Source organism: Labrus bergylta, chromosome 1, assembly GCF_963930695.1.
Source record: "Labrus bergylta chromosome 1, fLabBer1.1, whole genome shotgun sequence".
Classification (NCBI taxonomy): Eukaryota; Metazoa; Chordata; class Actinopteri; order Labriformes; family Labridae; genus Labrus; species Labrus bergylta.
In genome coordinates, this window is record NC_089195.1 from 15,565,496 (window position 1) to 15,588,938 (window position 23,443).

Below are 23,443 nucleotides of genomic sequence, written 5' to 3' on the forward strand. Positions count from 1 at the left end.
GTTTTCCTCCTTAAAGAATGATGTTCATTTAGTAAATAATTGTCCCATTTGGGGTCAAAAAACGATGTAGCAGCCGCGTGTTAAACATCTTATCCAATATGGTCTCTTTTTGCTTCAAAAAACACCAATGGAGACGCCCAAAATGACAAACTGAAATGTTAAAATTAAAGTTTGAATACCACTGTGACGTCAGTTTGGCTCATCCACTTCTTATTTACATTGTTGGATTTAAAAGTGTGTAAGCAATCTTCTACAGTAGACACAGTTTAAACTTACCGAGTTCAAGTCATCATTTTTTTTTAAATAACCCACAGCTTTATGTTAAAGTCCTTGAAATCCTAGAACAGTCCTGGAAAAGTTCCTGAGTGTACACGTCCTGAACACTCAGATGAGCACATGGGCGGTGCTAGGCAGGGGCCAACAGGGGCCAGTGCCCCTGTAACACTGAGCTTGGTCCCCCCTATGGCCACCCCTACAAAAGGAAGAACCCCCCTAATAACACATACACAGTATTTGACTCAACAACCAGACTCACAATCTACTGTGATATTAACTGAAACAAATCATGGTATTTCATGATGTGCACTATTATTTGGCATAATATATAGATACATTATATATATATATATATATATTAAAGCGATTATCTTTGTCCATTTTTCACCTTGGTTTAATGTTCCCCTCTGACAAAACAACTGGCCCCAGTTTGGCCCCCTCAGTAAAATTGGTCTAGAACCGCCACTGGATGAGCAGCCAAAGTGTTCGACCAATCAGTGACTGGAGTGTAAATCAGCCTGACCTCTACCAAAACTCAAGCCATGTGATTGGACGCTGCTGCTGTCACTCACAGGTGTTTAGATATATATACACTGAAACGCTACTTCCTGTATATGTTCAGTTACTTCCTGTATAAAGAGTGATTGATAAAGAAGTGTCACACAGTGTTTACATGTAAATGAAATACAATTTAAAAATGTATTTTAAAAACCCAAATAATTATTGTTGGCTAAATCGGAAAAGTGCTCAGAGCATTAAGGATCTGTGGTTTAATTCACCCAGGCCTTTTCCTTTAAATGTGTTGGGAGAAATCTTAGACCCAGAAGAAGCAGAGAAGTTAAGAGTAATCATTATGAGATTGAATCCCTCTGATCATTTGGACTTTTTGTGGAGAAAGGTGTAAATTGTGGTCATTTTTTGGGATACATTTTTAGCTTTTTGAGACCCTAAAAAAGGCTCTCCAAATCAGAAATGTAAGTGTCTTTGTTTAAAGAAACCCTGGTTAATCTCAGGGTGAGTACACTCTCAGACCAGATGTGATTACAGTAAAAACACCTGCAATCTTCATCTTACACTGCCATGTACATTAAAAAGGTAGAGAAGTACAGTAGCAGCTATATGTTTGTAAAAATAAAAGGTGTGTGTGCATGTGTCACAGTGTGTGTGTGCAGATTGAGTGCAACAGAGAGAGAGAGAGAGAGAGAGAGAGAGAGAGAGAGAGAGTGATGGAGGCAGTGGGGTAATTGGCTGTAGGAATATGTTGATTGGACTGACTGGTTGTAACTACGGCAACCAGTGTCTGACTGGGAAGCAAAATCAGCTCCAGCATTTTAAGTACTGGACCACCTCTTTTTCTCTTTCTGACCTTCTCTGCTCCATCTTTTTGCTTTTCTAGTTCTTTGTGATCCAATTTGAGTCATAGCTTTCAACAGCTCTGATCTTTCTGTCTTTATTTTGAACTTTAAGGAGCGGAAACTGTCTTGATTGTTGGTACTACTGCACCTGCCCTAAGCTGTGTTCAGACAAAAAGCAAAGCAAATTTTTCACCAGATGTAAATATATAGAAAGCCAAAACGAAGGTGCCAATGTACCCTGAAAAGATAATTACAAAATAAGATGACATAGTCCTGATGTCCTGGGATGCATCAGACGTTGTCCGACCATTTTAAGACCTGTATGCTTGTCTTCTCGCGGACGCAGCTGACAAATTGTATAAATTCAGACTTTTTACAAATCAGCATCCTGCATCAGGATGTTGTTGGTGATTTAGTGAGACCTGGTCAGCCTCAAGGAGCTGGAAGCAGCAGGACAGTTCATCCAGACACAGGTCATGGGAAGTGTGTTCCTCTGGATGTTGTTATTTACCGAGACACAACAGCGTTTGGTCATAAAATATTCTGCATGAACGTTTGCAGGTCGTGTTTGCCTGCCGGATCATTTGCTGTTTTTTTTAAGTTGGTGAAAATAATTGGGGGCAACTTGCAACAAAAATTTTCTCCTTTTTTGTCTGAACACAGTAAGGATGTCATAATACCAGAAATGTAAACTTTAGTCCAAAACTAGTAAAATAAAACAATATCCAACCAAGATGAAATACCACGGTAACAAAAACTTTTTAATTGCAGGCAAACTTCTGAACACTGTCCAAATTACGCGTTTGGAAATGTTTACACAGCAAAAGGTTTCCTAACATTTGATGCAATTTAGACAGTGTCACCTCCTTTTCTCTCTGTCTGTTTGTGAGAGACATAAACGTAGACATAACGCCCAAAAGGACTTAAAACCTTCAACTGCAGAGCTGTGGTTTTGAATTGGATCACAGCCACTCTCTCTCTTTCTCTTGTGGCAAGTGTTCTGTAGTTTGAATCTATTAAAGCTCCTGTGCTGTTTAAAGCTCTTGATCATTAAAAAAAAAGACTGTTATAAAACATGTTGTATCAAGAAGAAGTGTCAGATGTTATATTCTTTGGCCTTTTGCCTTTATGAGATAGGACAGCTGAAGACAACCATGAAATGTTGGGAGGAGAGAGTAGGAACTACGTCGGATTCGACGCCATGGCCCCTTCGATGAGGGCGTGCGACATAACGCTAGGCTTATACAACTCCCGAATATCAGATATTCTAACAACCTCAGAACACAGCAAAACGGTTAAGTCAGCTAATGGATCATTTTGGGATGATGTTACACAAAATTAGATTTTATGTTCCAACAAGCGAGCTGCAAACAGCAGGTGATTTTGTCTACCATGCTGGTTATAGTCTTGTAAACTATGTTGCATTTGTCAGAAATGCCAATTATTCAGTCCAAGTGTGATGGAAAACACTGATCTCTAAGTATGGTGTGTTCATTCTGAATGTGTGTATCTAGAGATCATCGCACGCCCTGCCCACCCAATTACCTCTCTCTCTCCTCTTTTTTTCTTAATCAGAGTCGATTATGGAGTGCCCTCAGAATTGTCATGGAAACGGAGATTGTCTCTCAGGAGTGTGCCACTGTTTCCCCGGCTTTCTTGGGCCTGACTGCTCGCGAGGTAAGAACACACACACACACACACACACACACACACACACACACACACACACACACACACACACACACACACACACACACACACACACACACACACACACACACGAACACTCTGCCACCTGTAGAGAGGCGGTAATTGTTGGAGGTTGTTATTCGAGCAGCGAGTGTGACCTCGCTCACTCTGGAGGCTCTGCTGTGTTACCGTTCTGTCTCTGTCACTGCCTCTCTCCACCTGCTTCCTCCTTTATCAAAAAAAAAAATGACTTTTTACCTTGGCAACCTTTTTCACAGGGGGATCACCTGTGTGCATTCAGACTGTTTGATACCAGGTCTGTGAAAAATCAGTCCAAAACGTATCACCGTTCAGACCTCAGAGGAAGAAAAGGATTTCATTTTGTACAAGGTTACATGAAATCATTTGGAGCGCTCTTAGTTTGCTTCAATTGTGTCAAAAAAGAACTTTTTTAATGCATGAAAGTTTGCCATGCATCCAAAGGCTACATTTTCTCCTGACAGATTCATGTCTGCATGAACATCTCATGACAATGAAGGCATTTTATTCATTCAAAATCACAGTTCCTTGCCGTTTTAAAGTGACTTTTAAATCTGCATATATATCTCTCTCCAAAGGGCTCTTCAAGCTCACTCCTGTAAGGTCCAGTAAGTTCTCCTATCCAAGAGTTTTTTAAACAATTTTGTTTTGATTTATTTCACTTTTTTTTTTTTCTTTTCATACTGGGGCTTTTTAGTGCTATGTTACAAAAGCTTACCTCCAATTTCCATGTGAGAGACCATTATGTCTGCTTTAATAGCTCCATATTTTCCTTTTTCCAAGGAAATGTCATGAAGAAAACGTAAAAAATAAATGAATCAAGTCCTGGCATTAGCAGCAGCTCTAGACCTGGAACTTCTTCCCTTGAAAAGAGGACTCAGTTTAGTTTCTCCAGCCGTTTCTCGATGTTGATGATGGATAAGTGACATTGACAAGCTGTTCAGTCAGGACCACCATTAACCTAGACACACACACACACACACACACACACACACACACACACACACACACACACGTGACACACCACACAGAAAGTAATCATCTTTGGCACCTAATTAATCCCAAAGGTTTTACATGACCACAGAAATCCACAGAGATATACAGTGTCCTGAGCCGGTGAATATACCGTAGGCCTATAAGCGCACATAAGCTGCCCGTGGTGCTAAAAGTCAGTAAAACACAATGTTTTAAACAATGAACGCTGTGAGCGTTGCAACAAAAAAAAGGCTGACGCAGGGGCATTGAGTGTTGAAAACACTAAACTGCATTGGTTTTACATCAAAAATGGGATCTGCCAGCGCAAAAACACAGCCCTAGTGTACACAGACGTTAAAGGGGGTTTAGAGAGTCCATCTCAAATACACTTTAGTCGACCTTTATCCTTCACATGAGCAAAACGTATTCATATAAACTCTAAAGTCCTGCAGTGCTAACCAGCTGTCATTCATCAAAGTTAATTATAGGTATAAAGAGCCACTTTGGATGCTGAACTCTAAACCAAGCTGGGGCAGAGATGAGTGACGACAGGCCTGGTGGATTAGCCCTTTTTGTTTGGTTGCCTTGATAATAAACAAAATGTCATGCAACTCTTAAATGTTACAAAACAAACTAAGAAAGTCCCAGAATGGCTGAGAGACAAAGAAAAGGTTTATGATACAGTGATGAATGTCAGCATCCAGGGCACGATGCTGTCTGCTATGTACATCATTTTTTTATTCATTATAAGCCTTGAACACGATAAAAAGTGTGACTTTTTGTCTACGTGGTGCAGACTTTGATGAAATGAACATTTGGAGGCTCGAGGGGGCATTAGTGCTGTCCGTCCATAAATCCATTTTGTGTTTCTGATCCACCTCCCCGCCTGTCTTCCTGCGTGTGTTGCAGCTTCCTGCCCGGTGCTGTGCAGCGGTAACGGTCAGTACTCGCGCGGACGCTGCCAGTGCTACAGCGGCTGGAAAGGCACCGAGTGCGACGTTCCAGCCAACCAGTGCATCGACATCCACTGTGGAGGACACGGCATCTGCATCATCGGTGCCTGCATCTGCAACACCGGGTACAAGGGCGAGAACTGTGAGGAAGGTGAGAAGACCTTTTATTACAGAGCAGGAAGACAACGGTTAACATTTACTTGTTAAACAGAAACGGAGTCATACTAAAGGATAATAATTCAAGTCTTTACTGGTTTTTATTTGCAAAGTTATTAGATGTAATAAATGTAGAGTCAGGACAATAATAAGTTAAAAGAAATATTGTCCTAGAAGTTCATGGCTTTTACAGCATAGTAAATAGTGAAACACTGGCTTATTTAAGGTCATTGCACATCACTTAACCTTTACTGTGGGGTTGTGTTTTTAATGGTCTACTTTAGTGCTTTGTTATGAAGGTGGTGTCTGAAGTGTTTTGGACTGTGGATTTGTTCTATGATTTATGCTGAGGTGAGCCTTTTTACTACAGTTTAGGAAAGCTATGATAACTCTTTTGCTAGTGTGTGTCGTTAATTACACTTACAGATTTACATCAATCCATCTTTATTTCTACAGCGCCAATTCATAACAAATGAGACCATTTACAAAAAGAGTAGGTCTAGACCTTATTCTTTGTTATATCTTTGTTACATTTTTAGAGTATTATAATGTATTATAACGTGTGGCCTATGCCTCATTAAAGGCTTTGCAGTGTTTATTGACATTTGAATTTCAGTGATTATTTGGTTAATTAGTGCTCATGGAGACCTACAGGCCTTTTCTCCAGCTTGCAATACATCTCTGTGGATTTGTTCTTTTTCTTTATGTGAGTGTTTGGCATTCATTAGATGGCATTGATTATTACTTTCCCAGTGGTGTGGTGTGGTGTGTAATGTGTGTGTGTTAGTGTTTGTGTGTGTATGTGTTTGTGTGCGATCATTTTGGTCGTGGCTGTATATTATGTAAGGTGCTGAAATGCCTGCATTTAATTGCTTTATCAAGATAACAATAAGTCAAGTCAGGTGATGGGCACAGACCAATATAAACATGAATCAGAGTCTATGGTTGCAGGTACATGTTACCTGCTGCAGGTGTACATCCTTTTTTAAAGAATTTAAGCTAATAAACTCAGCGACCTGCATGTAAGAATGAGCTTAAATCAGCTCTGAAGTGAAGCTGCTGACAGGTAGTCTGTTCAGATCGTGTTACAGCTGCTCTGTAAATTAATTTACACTAATCTCTGTCACACACACTAACACACACGCAGTGTTACGTCTAGCTGCTGACAGGTAGCTGGCTACAAGCTGTACACCACGCTAATTTAATCTGAACAGGTCGATACTAACCTGCTGTTTTCTGGTTGGACACACACGCACACACACACACACCCACACACAATACAACACCGGGAGGTTGACTCCATATGTGTATAAGTGTGCACATCATTAACGTGCGTACAAATGAAACACACAGGTGTGAACATGCTGTGATTACCTGCAGGCTAGCATAACATGATTAGTTTCCGATCAGTTCAATCCTCGGTCACACTAATCCTGTGAGCAAGAGAGAGAGACAGAGAGAGAGAGAGAGAAAATATATACTGAACAACGCAGCGTGTGTGTGTGTGTGTGTGTGTGTGTGTGTGTGTGTGTGTATTTGTGTTAATCCCATTTACAGCTGCTGGCTGTTTTCGAAACCACATACTACATACTACTATCTAAATCAGTATGCAGTATATACTGTATACTGCATACTGTATACTACTCAGCTGTGAATAATTTGTAGTAATAGTAGTACTAGCCAAGGACCCTGTAATTGCAGCTGCTTGTCCAGCTGTGGCACATGCACTGTACAGTCTACAAAGCAGGAAAATCTGAGGTGGTAAGAAGATAAATATATGAACGTGTCATATTTGTTATTGGTTCATAATGTGGCAAGATATTCAGTCACCGCCATCGACGAGTTCAAACAGCTGCGCTCCGGCATTTTGATCCCTGACCTGGCACTTTGCATTGTGGGAAACAGTACGCGAGGTAGACTGGATCCGATGCATACTGTACAATTTTCCCGAATCAGTATGACATCCTGGTATTTTTGGCATACTGCAGATCTCGCAGTTGTTCACATAGTGCATACTGCATACTGCATTTTGGCCAAATCAGTATGTACTAGTGGTATAGTATGCGGTTTCGAAAACAGGATTTCCTTGAAAAGACATCACAGCCCATTGGTTGTAAATCCCAGGACTGAAAGGGTTAATGTGATGAGGAGGACTCAGCCTTGAAGGCGTGTTAACGCCTAATGCCAAATCGTCCAGTGTTTAAGGGCTTTAATGCAGACACAACGACAATAAGCGCCTTTTCTGTAAGTCCTCATATCTGCAAACCAGAGGTGGCTGGTGCATTGTTCTCCGGGGGAGTTACAATTTCTCACAGATGGACTGGAATATATATCCTAGAGTGTTAGCTTGATGCTAAAACATACTTGACAATGTCATTATCAGGCTAAAAAAGTTAACAATGCGATAATTTTCACTCACAAAACCATCTATTTTACAACATTCTTTAACAATCAACACCATTTGCACTCTGTGGAGAAGAACTTTTAAAAACCGCTGACTCATGCTAGCCTGGTCTGCTGTTCCAGTGACACTAAATGACTCGCTCTTTATGTCTCAGTTGGATATATCCCTCTGCTGCCTCCTTTTGGGTGCTGGTGGGTGTGTAGTGGGTTTATTGAAGCGTTTTCCCATCGCCCATCAAAGCTCCAATCTCCTGTATTGAAAAGGAACAAATGAGCATGTTCACCCTTATAACAAAGGAGGCCTGGAGCGCTGCAGTCTAGTGCCCAGGACTGGAAACACTTCACCACTTTTCACATGTGGAGGCGTTATTTCAAGCTAGCAAACCATTTCTGATGTTTATTTTTTCGTAAGAGGCTTCTGTGTTGTGCTAATTATTTTCCCCTACAGCCGTTTCTCCTTTGTGGAAGTTAAAGATTATTTGCATTGCTACTTGTGTTTTCTGATCTTCTGTCAGGACTTCTGTGTGGGGTTTTTATTTTCGGAGCAGGTAAGGCAGGGAGCATAATCAACTCTTTTCTATCTGTGTCTCCAGTGGACTGCATTGACCCCAGTTGTTCTGCACATGGCGTGTGTATCCACGGCGAGTGCCACTGTCAGCCCGGCTGGGGCGGAGCCAGCTGTGAGATCGCCAAGGCCATGTGTCCAGACCAGTGCTCAGGTCACGGCACCCACAACGCAGAGACCAACACCTGTACCTGCGACCAGAACTGGACTGGGCCTGACTGCTCTCTGGGTGAGTGTGTATCTGTGTGTGTGTGTGTGTGTGTGTGTGTGTGTGTGTGTGTGCGTGTGTGTGTGTGGGTGGTGAAATATCCCTTTGTGTTTGATTTCTTACACTTCTTACAGAATCTATAAATAGAAAACACTACATTTCTATAGCGTTTGTAAGAACTGCATCTCACCGAGCTTTAAAGAGTTAATTAAATGCTTTACAGGATCATTAAGAGAGGATAAAGAAGAGCAGCATCAGCATAAAATGAAAACAAAAAAGCAATTACAGGGCAGAACATAATTAAGATAACACCATCATTGCTGCGAGCCTGTAGGAGGAGCAGGAATAAAAGACGGAACAAGTTGCTTGTAAAACAACTAATAAGACATAAGGTGAGTAAGACAGTCGATTATGCAGAAACCTGCGTCTGTAAACATAATTCTGCCGAGTGATTTAAAGGATGATGGTGCTTTAGTTGGGCTGCAGACTCTCCTGCAGCTGTGATCCCCTGACGGCAAAAACATGTTCACTTATAGAAGTTAGCAGCAGTTTGAAACGGGCGGCAGGACCTCGCCCGAGGAGCTCATTTTGAAGAGGCACGGGGTCAGTGACACAGCCGAGGGCTGAAACACATTAAGACTTCAGTAAATCCTGCAAATCAATTCTTAAAGTGACCGGCGGCCAATGAAGAGAAGCTAAAATAGAAGTTGGACTGTCTCAGGATTACTAACAGCCTGTTAGACGGCCTGCAGCAGTGGCTGGTAGGAGCTGCAAACAGGAGAGCGGTCTCCTGACAGAGGGAAGGAGTCAGAGTGCAACCGAGTGGACAGCATGAAGAAGCAGCTCAGCGAGGCTGCAGGTTTCAAATCTGTGATGAGAGGATGAAAACAAAACTTTTCCAAGACAAGAAAACATGATGCAACCAGACTTTCGATTTGATTTTGACAAAGATTTCAGGGTCAAACTGAAACTTTCCATTTGTTTTTAGAACAAAGACTGTATACGAGTTGCATAAAGTTTGTCATTTTGGCTGTTTAGTATGAGAAATTACCATATTTAGACACAAGTTCTCAAACTATTCAGCTCTCAGTGTTCTTGGAGGCGGTTAAACCATGTAATGTTGCACACACTTGACTAATACACCCATCCACTGGCATCGGACTGTTCGTCTGGTTACATCTCTAAAGGTTCCAACAAATAATGAGAAGGCTTTTTTTCAGTTGTGTATCAGGGAAAAACACCCTGTTTTATATACTGACCAATATGGTAAACCACGAGAGGAGTAGGCCCATAACTTTCCTTTTTGACCTCTGCTGGACATGAGGAAGAAATGCACATTAAAGGCATTTCTGCATTGGCTTCGGTATTGGGATTAGTAACACTTTTTATGCAGTCTGTGATGTGAAAAAACTATCTTCACTGTGCCGTCCAAAGTGCCTGAGTCATTTTCAGATTTACAGTGTTTGGTTTAGTGATCTGCCACTTCTAATGATAATGTTTGGTTAGCTGCAGGAAGAAAAGATGCTCGTATAGGTTCAGAGTTAGGTCGTGGTTAAAGAAACCAAAAATAACCGTCAGCAGGAAACCGTCAGCAGGAAGCGTTCAGCGGTCATTGTTGACCCTGACCTCATCCTCAACCGGTTTTCCAATCCAATACAACAAACTCACAGTATTTATGTCTCTGCTCCTGACACACACCAGGTATAATTCACATGTCCACAAGGGGATGTGTGTTTTTTTTGTTTGTTTGTTTGTTTGTTTTTAGTCTTGGAACTAGTCACCGATGTTTGTGCTTCAGTACAGAGAGAGAGAGAGATAAAGGGAAAGAGAGAGTAAGACAAGTGACAGCACAGATGTAGGGAGAAAAAGGTGAGGAGGAACTCAGATCAGGAACAGATGGCTCGACATAAAAACAAAGACAAGAGGGAAGGAAAGAGAGTGTGTGTGTGTGTGTGTGTGTTTGGGTGTGTATGTGTTTGTGCGTGTTCTCACTTCTTTGTGTTGCCTTGGGCTCCTTTGCTGAGTATTGTCCTGTCAAAACCATCGAACACACATCCAATTAAGGACAGTCTCTCACACACACACAAAAGAGCGCCATACACACACACACACACACACACAATAATTTGCATGCACATAAAAAATGCACACACCTTTTTTACTTGCAGACACAAAACACATTAAGTGTCGGGCTGGAACGATATGCTAATCTCTGTATTGGATACTAACATGAGACTTGAGTGCCATTTGGATTCTACAAGTTTTAACTTTTGATAAATAGATTATTGAGATATGAGTTTTTAATCAAATCATGCATTTCTAGAGACTGTATATGAAGAGTCAGGGAGTTAGCTCGGCTTGTTTTGTTGCTGCACTGTTTTTTTTAATTGTTAGGATACCTGCTTTTTGCATCGTTCAAAAGATTTTCTAGCAAAGTTCAGTCGTCCACAGAGACTCCTCCTTCATCAGACACGTTCATTAAAATCTGTATGGAACAGATGTCTGTACAGTGGTGTGAGGAGTCTTACCTCCAGCTGAACATTTCTCAAACTAAAGATATGATCATTGATTTTAGGAAGAAAGCTCACGTAAACGACGCCACTAGAATCAACGCTCAGAACATCGAGTATGTGCTGTCTTGTTAATACCTTGTCACTGTCATTGATTCTAAATTTAGCTTTGAGGCTAACTGTGTAAAGAGGCTCATCATGGTCTGTAATTGTAAACTGTCGTACTTTCACGCTCTGAACCATAATGGACAATGTGTCATTGTGCTTTTATTGAATCAGTCACACATCTTTAAAAGTTAGAAATTACCCAAACGAGATTGTAGAATGGTCGAGTCGACTGATTGGTGAGTCTCAGTTCTTCCCAGCGTCCCACAGCGGATAGCTACCTCCATGATTTTAAACCATGATTCCCTCCCTTCGCACACTGTTCTTCAGCTTCTTCCCTCTGGGCGGAGGTTTTTAGTCCCAAGGTGCAGAACAAAGTGGGACAAAAATAGCTTTGTTCCTGCTGCTATCACTGAACTGAAACAAGCTGAGGCCATATTTGCACATACGCATTTATGTAACTATATGCCTTAAACCTATTTTGACCGTGGCTGATTTATTTATTTAAATTTTATTTTTGATTGATCTTATTGGTTGAGACCTTTATCTCATATACCCCCTGATTGGTGGAACCTTGATCACTTTAACCATGTTTAAATGTTTTAGTTTTTTTTATCATGTTTTGGTCAGTTTGAAATCGTTTCCTAAGTGGTTGGTCCTTGTCACATCTGTTTTGTGTGTCATGATGGCTGCAAAACAATAATTAAAATCATCTGACCTAGAAATACGTGTTTTTCCCATGCTCATTGGCACTGTGACATGACTTAAAACAAAAGAAGCAGTCGGCTGGACGGGTTTAACTGACCGTTCACAAGCTGATGATTCAGTAAAGCTCTGATACAATAAGTTTTATCAGCTTTAACATTTGAGGTTCATTAAAACTGAAATAAATCCACTGAGCTGCATCGTTACAGGAATGCAGATATTTGATTGGCTTAGCAACATCACGTCGGATCATTTACAAAGTGTGCTATTGGCCTTTGAGTGTTCTGTTGAAATCGTACCGTAAACTCTGGAAACACTGCGCTGATTTTAAAAAAAAAGAAACAGAAACTCAGAAAACTAGAAAACAAAGAAGAATCCAGATACTCGTGAATCTTTGGGTTTCTGTTCTTAATTTTTTTTTTAAATATCAAAACAGAAACCTAAGGGACATTAAAAGAGGTCTCATGTGTGATGCTATGAGCGGGAAATAACATTTTAATAATTAAGAAACACAATCACCTGTTATTCTCTTTAAAGCTTTATACCTGACAGGTCCTTCCACAATATGTCACACAGAGAGACAGACAGCTGTGAAGGATCAGAGTTCAGTCCAGGACGGACACACACACACACACACACACACACACACACACACACACACACAGACACACACACACACACACAGGTCCAGGTGAATCAGGGACAGTTTTGTGGCCTCGGGCTCTTAATTGATTTTTTAATTAATGTTTCATTAAACCGTGTGGACAGGTCGTTATGTTTAGAGGACAATCAGTTCTATTTGAGCCCTGCAATGCACCGCTCCGCTGCTTCCTGTTCACCCGCTCAGTTTAGTGCCTATTGATGTCTGCAGGAGATTAATATATGACACTAATTATAGATATGAATTAATTAATAACTTTAAATGCATTTTGAGAGAGTGCTGTGATAAGAGAACGCACACAGCTAAGACAGAGTCATGATTAATAATGCTCCTAGTAAGATTATCGACCAGTACCTGAAAGCAAACACCTCCTCTGCGTCTCACACACACACACACACACACACACACACACACACACACACACACACACACACACACACACACGCACACCATTTGTGTGTCTCATTACTGCTGACTTTTCCGCACTACCAAAGGCTGGCAATTTCCATAAATCATCTGTCTCATACAGATTCATCTCACCATCTCACCCAAAACTCTTCCCTTCCTCAGTCAGATTGTTTTATACTATAGCTCCCGCTTGGTTAGCGAGTAATATCTGATATTCATGGAGACTGAGCAAAGCATGCAGAAGATTTTCGATCTTTGTCCGTCAGTTTCTTTTTCACAGTTTGATTAATAGACAAAACCAGCTTCATGAACTTTGGTTACATTGAGGACAAGAGTCTCCATGTGTAGAGATAAAGAAGTGTACAGTCAGCTACAGTTGGAAAGTTTCCTTACAAATGTCACATATTATAATCCTTTTTCTACCAGTTGAAATAAGTCTCCTGTGAAGTCTCTTCCATCCACTCTGATCCTGTATTTGATCATTGTGTTTGTCCAAAATTTGTGCAGCATGGCTCATTAAAACACACGCAAACGGCATCAGCGCACAGACGCTTTTCTCTGCAGGGGTGCGTTTTTCTCTTCATATGTACGCCGTGAGAATTACACGCTGTCTTTTTGATTTGTTTGCTTAAAAGTCAGACACTCCTTTTGTGAATCAGGGCCTCAGACATCTGCTGCTGGACATTAGAGAGAATGAAGGTTTTGGGGTGATTTGTTCGGTTATTTTGTAAAGCTGCAACATCTCCTCTTTGCTAGTAGGTTTTTTTTTAGCTATGGGGTTGTATCCCGCTCCGTGTGCAGTCAGAAAGTCAAAACTAATTATGCAATAAGTTTTTTTCCTGTATTAAAACAACATGTTAAAACAGCATATTCTACTCCTTCATGCAGACGTTGTGAGGTGATAAAAGAAGCGACAGTAGTCCTCCTGTCAACATGTTTGTATCCTGCTCGACATCAGAATAATAAAAACACTTATTAACATATAACTGCATGAAGCTGTTTCTTTATCCTGTCTCTACAACTGTCTGCCTTCATTTCCTCTCCTCAACCTTAGCACAAAAACATGTTTGATTCAGCATTAAAAGGGAGGTTTATTTGTCATATTTTATTTACCTGCCAATAGGTGGGATTAGCTTTGTTGAATTCTAAAGTGAGTTATTTTTATCCTGAGTCATATTTCACATTTTGCATATCTTACAGTATATACAGTTTGATTCGAATGGTTTTTTAAGTCAGTAACTTGAGCTGAAAACATATTGTAGTTTATGTATTTGTGTCTTCATATTTTGCTTGTTTCTCTCACAGAGGTGTGCGAGGTGGACTGCGGCAACCACGGCGTCTGCTATGGCGGTGTGTGTCGTTGTGAGGAGGGCTGGACGGGAACCTTGTGCGACCAGAAGGCCTGTCACCCGATGTGCACCAAGAACGGTGTTTGCAAGGAGGGCAAGTGTGAGTGTGACCAGGGCTGGACCGGAGAGCACTGCAATATCGGTGAGTGGATCACACACGCGCACACACACACACACACACACACACACACAAACACACACACACACTCACAAACACACAAAGACAGTACAGGGGGAAAAAAGAGCATCTGAACATGGAAGTTATCACTCCACATGCAAGTGTTTAACCAAATCTTTGTCACTGGTGTCCCTAACCTTCCTGAAATGATGTCTGGAAAATCATTACTATTCTTTGTGCAAACTGACTCTATTTTTGTTCTAAGTTGTGTTGCAGAATCAGGCATGACGTCATGATTTACCTCCTTAATGGTTTGGAGAATTTGCAGGCGCTTCCTTAAACCTGAAAAAAAAAAAAAAAAAAAAAAGTAATGTTAGTCATGACATTAAATGTAGTCTCTCTTTTCTTCATGGGTTCTACCAGAAGAAGATTAGCACAATGTTGCTGCTCATTAAGAAGATGAGCACAATGTTGCTGCTCATTAAATGGATGTCCATGTTTGTGTAGGATTCTGCTGTGGTTCAATAAAAACTGAAGGGACTTTAGTGGTGCAAGTGGAAATGAAGGTTGTAAAAAAACATAATTATCTGTTAGAATGTATTTTGGTTGGCCATCGCTCTGAGAAATACGCTCAACTTGTTTTTTTAGTACCTGAGGTTATTGTAATAGGCCGTCTCAGTCTGCAGCTCAACAAAAAGCTGCATCTCTTCAGGTCATTTCTGCCTCTAATTACTCCTGAAATCTCTTTAAACAATGAAACACTTCTTCTGCTTGTGAGAGGAATGAGGCAGAACTAAAACAGCAAAGTTGTAGCCATAAGACTGAAACATGTGATAGTGCCCGGCAGATCAGAGACAGAAGATAAAGTTTAAATATTAGCTCAATAACAGTGAATGAATTCAGGTGATTGTCTGATGAAAGCAACAAATAAACTTGGACAAAGTCTTTATGAGGAACAACGAGGGAGGAGAAGAGGAATTAAGAGGGTAGATTATTGAAAAATCAGGGAGGAGTTGTAACAAGCACAGGTGTGTGGATAATCGAGGGATCAGGAAATGCAAACTGAAGCTACAGGAGGGATTAATCTTTCTCATGAAACAAGAAAAGTAATGCTACAACACAGAATGTTAAAAAAGACTGACATAAACACTACAGTAGATGCAGAGACGTGACACAAACAGATATGATAAATATATTTGATTATGTCAGCTAAAAACTCAAACAGATTTGAGAGAAAAGAAAGTACGCCTTTGTGGGGCTGAACTTACGTCACAGTTTCCTCAATTGATTCGGATTTGGCTGAAGCCACAGATACAAACATGCTAAATGTCTAACAGAAGCTTACAGAAGCTCAGCTTTCCGCCATCAAAACTTGAAAAAACAAAAAGCCGTTTTTTTATTGTAAAACTGGCTTGTTACTAGTTTTAAATAATATGTTGTTTTTTGGAAGAGGGAAATATCTTAGCCTTTGAGACAATTAAAGACCTGAAGAAATCCTTACAGTACATTAAAACGAGCTAAATCTCTAACAACAAGCTAGCAGCAGCATCTCAGCCTGTAGCTCCGCTCCGACTATGTAAATGAAAAGGTGTTTTGTTTTTTTTCTTACATGAAAGAGCTATATTCAGTGTTCTCTCCTGGTTTTAATTACCAGCTTTATTTGTTTTTGAGTATTGGCATCCTCTGTGGATAATCAGGCTCATGTTTAAAACATTGGGCGATAACTCGTTTTGTTACGCTTACAGCCTTCAATGTTGTTACTTCCGATTTGCTTTGTTCACAATCATACGGCTAAATACATTTTAATACGTTCAACCAACAAAATATCAGACAACTCGTGGTCTTCTCAGTTGCTGATTCCAATCATTTACTATTAAAGGCCAGCCCCGTATTCCTGCAGAACACAGGTTACATTTTCCAAAGGCAACATGGATGAGCCCAATACACACAGTACATATAGTATACATCTACGTAGATACATGAGATACATGATTTATGCATATTTTTCATATGTACCTGGACTGTTTCTTCATTTAAAACAGATCAAACCTCTTAGGGAGCACTCTTGTTTTCTGTTGATGCATCAAGTTTTCCATGTTTTATTATTTGCAGCCCTGACAGTGGTAATGTGCTTTTTTGAGTGAGAATCTGTGGCGAGTGTAGAAACGTCGTCCTGTTGTGTTGTGATAGTCAAACAGGGAACCGCACACTGAGCAGCGGGGCCTTTGTGGCAGCTCCAGCTCTTCACCAAACCCCACACTTAAAAAGCTATTTGTTGTCAAACAGACAGACAGCTACAGTAACGCTGGGAAAGAGCGACAAATTGGCTCCAGTTATTGTCGGTTCTAAGCACACACATGGAAGGATGCACACACACACAAACACGGAGAGGGATGCTGAGAGTAGTGAGATGAGGAGGAATCCAGTTAAAGTGCTCAGCCAACAAACAGTGTGTTTGTTTAGACGGAGAGGATTCATTTTCTTCTTCTGTCTCTAAACATCACATGAATGCCTCGTGTCGGAGTCCACTGGAAACTCTGACGTCACCGACCAGTCTGTTCCAAGTTCAATAATTGGAAAGAGCCGCGCTAAAGCCACAAGACACAAGACAATAATATTCATAAGTGTTTGTGTAGCCTGAGATTCTGTTTGGTCTTTGTTTGCTTCTGAATCTTTTCTTACCTGCTGAATCCGTTTCGGCCTGTGTATCCGGACTAAACACTTTCTTTCTATCTACCTCTTCTCCTGTACTTTTCTTTCCTTCTTAAAGCTCACAACCCGGACATTAGAGTAAAAGGTACTGTACTCTTTTCCTCTTCTTCCCCTCATCACCAGCTTTTCCTCTCCCTCCCTCCCTCCTCTGCTTTTGATTTCTTCCTGTGTTAACGAGCTGTGGCTGAAGAGGATGGCGACTTTGATTTGAATCATTTATGAAGAAGGATTTTGTTTTAGATATCTGGTTTTGTTTCCTTCTCCTCCCCTCCATCCTTTTGCCATCTCTGATAACATGCATCATTACTGTGGCTTCCAACATTTACAGGCTTTGTGTCTGTATCTTTTGCAGCAAAATGAACTTTAACCACTTATTTTTACGATTCTTTTGATTTCCCCGTCAGGTCCTACATTTGGTTGTTTTGAGAAAGTATACAATTAGAATTATAATTGTCTTCACAGCTTGTTTTCAGTGACTTATGATGTATTTCTCTTCTGTTTGTCGTCTGTTGTCCTCCGAGGTTGTTTCAGTGTTTAAAACTTTGATCGGTTTCCTTTTTCATGATCTCTAACAGCGACACGGCCAACTTTCATTTGTCTAAAAACCCTGTAGTGGATTAACAGTGCGTGTTTAGTGTTGTTTACCATGATAGAAGTTACAAAAACAATACAGTTTCATGGCCCAGTGTTTCAAAACCGTGGTGGCCGTCCTGATTGTTTCACGGGTCCTGGACTTTCATCCAATGTTCGACTCCCACGTGAAACCGACAGTCAATGTTTACATCTGTTGAGAAGTCGATGACAGTCAGCATCTTTTTAAGCTACCAAGAGAATGTTTTGTATTTCACCTGAATCCTTAAGTATCTTTAATCAGCTGTGAGGAGCTCTTTCTGTAGATTCTGGTGGCATCTGTAAATAAACTGGTACGTCTTACATTTAGTCTTTAACGAGCCCTTACTGGCAGTTTCTACAGGATCTGTGTGCGCCGCGGACGGATGGCGGCAAACGCACATCCTGTAGATCCTGTGGCGGTTTTGATAAGTGGAAAAAAGCATGAAGCTAAAGTTAAACAACCAACAGCAATATGTCAGTCAACTTAATATGTCCCAGAACAAACTCTAACCCAAGCATTAGAAGAAGTACATCAGTAGTACAGTATAGCCTATCAAAGGGGCGTCCCTGGTGTCAGCTGAGATGGAAAAAGAGCCGCATTCATATCTGTACCAAAACCTTCCCCACATTCTGAGAAACTGTTCCCACATTTTACTACATTTACAAAACTGTTCCCACATTTTTCAAAACAGTACCTAGAGGTGCGAATCAGCCGGCACGGATTGTAAACCATGTGTAGGATTTTAAAACGGAAAGTTAAGATGAACACAGCAGCAATGCATTAGTTCAGACATAATCTAGTTTGAACGTAATTTTGACCTGATGACAGAGTTCACGCTTTACTTTCTACTGAGGTGTTGCACCAGCTGAGATAGTTCTAACGTTGTCATGAATTATAAATTCGATCTTACACCTTACAGTACCTCCTCGTAGGTGTAAAGTCTTCCGTTAAATACGGTTGCTAAATGACCTCTTTTTTACCACTACATGTCACTGCTGTTATGTCACACACGCTGTAGATTAAGGTTGCAGCTGTGCTTTATAATATTGAAATACATTTTCAAGTATTCATTTTCAGTTTTTGGATTTCCCGACAGTTAATCAAAGCTAATGAGGGACATTTAGTTCACGAGAGGTAGCACTGTGATAAACACTGTATTAAAAAAATTGGCTACAGGAGGTAAAAACGTGTGTTTCAATATTTTGGTTAGTTTTTACCTTGCACTCTACCAAGTAAGATTGACCCTACATCTCTGTGGTGCAACTAAACGATGACACACAGGAAGTTAGGACTGAACTAGACTCAAATAGAGTGTGGACCCATAAAACAAACCTTGCTCTCAGCTGGTGCAGCAGGCCATAGAGGGCCTCCATACCTAAAACAATGTTTGCAATAATGTATGTATTATTCTCTATAAAGGTTGGGTATTGACATAAACATCACCCTGTCTCTGATTAGATGATAACTTAGAATCTATTCTTGTTGATTTTGAAAACCTTTTCTGTTTTTTTGTTTTCGTTTCTTTCTCGGTTGCCTTTTGTCCTCTCCCCCTCGTGTGTGATTTCAATGTGAATGAAGACAAATTGAATGAACTGCTCGTTTTGTACCCTGTGAAGGCTCTCCTGCAGTGTTATTGCACTCCCTTGATCCCATCTCTGTTCTTCCTCTCCTCCTCCTCCTCCTCCTCCTCCTCCTCCTCCTCCTCTTCCTTTGGCTGCCATTTCCATCTGTCCATCACAGAGAGTATATTTGGCAGTGCTGCTTTTGTTTCGATTTACTTTTTTTCCCTAATTTTCCTCCCTCTCTCCCTCGTGCCCTCTCCTATTCTCAGGATATAAAGGTAATTCATACCAAAGACTCAATAAAGGCCTTTCTGTCCCAAAATACAACCACTTCACACTTTCCTTTTTGACTTCCTTTGGTTCTGATTTATTCCATTTGGTGTCACTTCTCCTGTCTTCTCCTTTTTTTTTTACTTTCAGTCTTTATAAACTCTCGCTTTATCTGTTTTTTATGGTATTATTTTTTATACTTCTGTTCATTCTGAGGTCTCAGTGTTGGGTTTGTTTCTTTCTTGTCACATCATTTTTAACCCTGTTTCTCACACAAAAAAAACACACACACATGAAGACACACACGACTCCATATTTCGTCTTGCATCCACGAGCCTGATATATCTGTTTGTGTAACTTTAGCCAGCTGCTGTCCCCCTGTCCTCTGTCTATCTCCACTCTCCTGTCTTTCTCTATTCTCCATCTTTACATCCATCCCTCCTTCTGTCTCTCCAAACTGGGCTTTGCTTGGGTCTGATATTCACTGTTTATTGATCGGTCTATCTGATTGTCTACTCTGTGATCGGGGAATGTCAAGCAGAGGCAGAAAGTATAGCCTTCGGAGGCATGTCGTCCAAAGCACCCTGTCCTCCCTATACTTTGTGCACTGTGTATCTGTCTACCTGTTGTGTTTTCACATGGATTCTACCTGTGATTTGGTTTGATTTCCACCGACTAGCACGCCAACACTCAAATAAATTATTCACCCAAAGAAGAAAAACACGCTTGTCAGATTTGGTTCGACTCTATTTTGTTAGAAAACTTTGACATTTTAACTTTCTACAAATATTTAGCTTTCTACCGAAGCCCTAAGTGGTCATGCATCCATAGGTTTGAGCATACTCCATTTTCCAGTGATGATGAGTCATTTCTGGTTGTTTTTTCTCTCAATCTCTGAGTTATTTATCTCAGATTAACAAAGCTTGTTTTCCCAGGAAAACGGGATGACTTTCTGATGATCTAGAAAATAAAAACAACAAGCTGGTCGCTTTAATGATTGATTTTTGTTTTGTGCCACATGGGGCCTCCGTACATTTCTAAACTTGGGGTCTTGAGCAAAAACAGAATGTTTGCCATTAGCAAATCTATTATTCTCTATCCAAATAGTTTGGTTTAGATCACAGAATCATCCAGTCTTTGATTAGATGATAATTTCTTACTTTAGAATCCATTTATTCATCTCGTATCCTCAAAGTTGCAAAAGCACAAAACAGAAATCAACCATTACGGCGACCAGCATGTTGTTTTGTTTCCTAGATCGCCAGAATTGTTTCCAGTTTTCCCAGGAAAACCAGCTTTGTTAACCAGCAATAAATAACTAGATATTGAGACAAACACAACCATAAATGACTCATCATCACTGGAAAGTGGAGTACGTAAAATCAAAGGATGCATGTCCGCTTAGGGCTTCCGTAGCTTTCCGTTTTGTTTTTGCTCGTTTGCCTCTACACCTGTTTTTCATCATCTGATTTTGATCAAATAACATGTTTCTTCCTTATTGATGAAAACTATTCTCTTGAATCAATTTCTAACTGCAGCACACAGTGAACTTTGTCCATGGTTCATGTGAAACTACAACATCAGTGCATTTCACCTGAGGCTGACTGTCTGTCTGTCTGTCAGTCTGTGTCTCTCTCACACGTGGATTAATGTTTCGACCTGTTTTATTTGTCGATCGATCTGTCTTTCAGTCTGTCAGTCCATCTGTAGGAGAAAGCTTCATCACTCAGGGCTGTCACACACATTAGGCTTCAACCAATGCGTCTCTTTGAAGTGTTTCTGAAGGTGTTTTTGGACTGAAGCTGCTGACAGTGAGTGTTTTCTGCTGACATGACAAAGGTTCAAATTTAATGCCAAAAAGAAGCGCAGAGTGTTCCCTTGAACCTTGTGAAAAAGCCTTTAAAAAAGTGTTGAGACTTTGCTGGGACAGTCGAACTCCAGTAAACTGCAGGATTTTTCTCTTCAGAGTGGTATGATCCATTTCACTAAAAACTACAAATCCCACTCCCAAATTGCTCTGTGGATGGAAGGTATAGCAGCCACTTGAGTTACGAGAACATCAAATCAACTGAAGAGACAGCACACAATGTGTACGAGTCTGTAGAGCAGCCTGAGTTTCCACTGGTCCTCGGTCAGAAAACAGTCCTAAACCCAAAAAAATGTTTTTACATAGAAAGCATACATGTTTATTGGAATGAATGAATGAAGCCTTTATTGCCCCTAGAGGAATTTGTCGTGCACCGTAGAGCATAAAAACATAAATGACAAAAGACGTCAACAAAGAAACAGGACAGCACATAAAACTTTTTTTTTTTTTTTTTAAATCTTAAATAAACCATGAAAACAAGAAAAAGAATGTCAATAAATGTGAGCAAGTTTAATACAGTGCAGAGTGTTGAATTCAGACTAATAAGCCAATAAATACTCCATGGTACAAAACTTTTTAGAAACAGATAAACTTACCCTAACCTGACAGTCCATTTCTTAAATTTATTGTCATATCGAGGTGTTGGTTCATTATTAAAACTCTTTTTGCATCAACACTACAAGCATACAACTATTTCTCTCCACCCGTTTTTCGAGGCTGGACCCCAGATTGTATTATGTGTTGTTATTTTGTCAGATGTGTTATCTGAGAGAGAGAGCTTCAGTGTGGCGTAGGAGGATTTCCCTCAGCTGTGTGAAACCTGCAGTGAACCTGCATCACGCCTGCAGAGGCTGCCAGATCACCTTCGAGCTGTTTCTGACGTTCACTGGAGATTCACTGTCCCATGATGCTCTCCTTCTGTTTCACAGGCTTTTCCAAGTTTAAAGGGAAACACTGAGCATGTTGTTGTTTTGGCATTAAATTCTTCAATGTAAAAGCAATATTGATTCCTCCCATCTGTCAGAAGCTTTAGAACAAAACTATTCTCAACCTATGCGTTGGTTGAAGCCTATTTCACACCCTGACAGCCAGCCGTGACCCCTCCCTCCCACCTACTCTGCTCTAACTTTTCTAACCGTCTGTCTGTCCCCTGTCTCAGAGGGTTGTCCAGGTCTCTGCAACAACAATGGTCGCTGCACCCTGGAGGCTAGTGGCTGGCACTGCATCTGCCAATCAGGATGGAGAGGGGCCGGGTGTCACGTAGCCATGGAAACGCTTTGCACGGACGGCAAGGACAACGAAGGAGGTTAGTTGAATTGTATACGTTGCATCCCAAGAAGTCAGGGAAATCTAAACACTGATTTGCTTTTGCTGGTGTTGACATTTTTTGGACTCATGAATATGCAAGTGACGCAAATTTCATATAACTTACCTCGTTCTTGGTTAGCTTGCATCTCCCACTTTTTTTACCTTTTTTTTTCTTTTGAAAAAGAGGAAAATGTAATTCCTGTTTAGCCTGAACACAGCTTCAGGAGAACTTCATTTGATGGTTGCATATACGTAGTGATGAATGGCCATATCAACACTCAACTTTCCCCCTACAAACATTGGTTCGAGTCCAATGCATTGGATTTGGTCAAGCATCATAACTTCACAGACTTCATGTATGTAACAAAAATAGCACGCTTATTTAAACCCAGGCATTTTGTCTTACACAAAACCAAAAGATTTGTTGCCTAACTTACTCAGACTGTGACCGTTTCACAATGTTAACCAAGTGTTCTATGTTTGTCCTGTACCAGCGTGAAGGTATGAAGACGTATTGAGTGTGGCTGTTATTGGACCTTTTGTTGTGAGCATTAGAGGAAATAAAGGCAATAGCTTAAGTTTGCTATGAAGTACATACCCCATGTACAATTTAGATTCAAGCAACAAAATCAGTTC

The 23,443-nt window shown here is 40.6% G+C and overlaps 1 protein-coding gene across 5 annotated transcripts in view; it reads left to right on the forward strand.

Moving 5' to 3' along the window:
- The window catches only part of LOC109986898 (teneurin-3), a 319,906-nt gene that overhangs the window by 224,174 nt on the left and 72,289 nt on the right, over window positions 1-23,443 (forward strand). For all 5 annotated transcript variants that reach the window (XM_065954775.1, XM_065954777.1, XM_065954784.1 and 2 more), the window contains 5 exons: window positions 3,207-3,308; window positions 5,244-5,438; window positions 8,440-8,640; window positions 14,314-14,499; window positions 22,659-22,805. In XM_065954775.1, coding sequence (XP_065810847.1) covers window positions 3,207-3,308; window positions 5,244-5,438; window positions 8,440-8,640; window positions 14,314-14,499; window positions 22,659-22,805 — 831 coding nt within the window. The remainder of the gene's footprint in view (window positions 1-3,206; window positions 3,309-5,243; window positions 5,439-8,439; window positions 8,641-14,313; window positions 14,500-22,658; window positions 22,806-23,443) is intronic.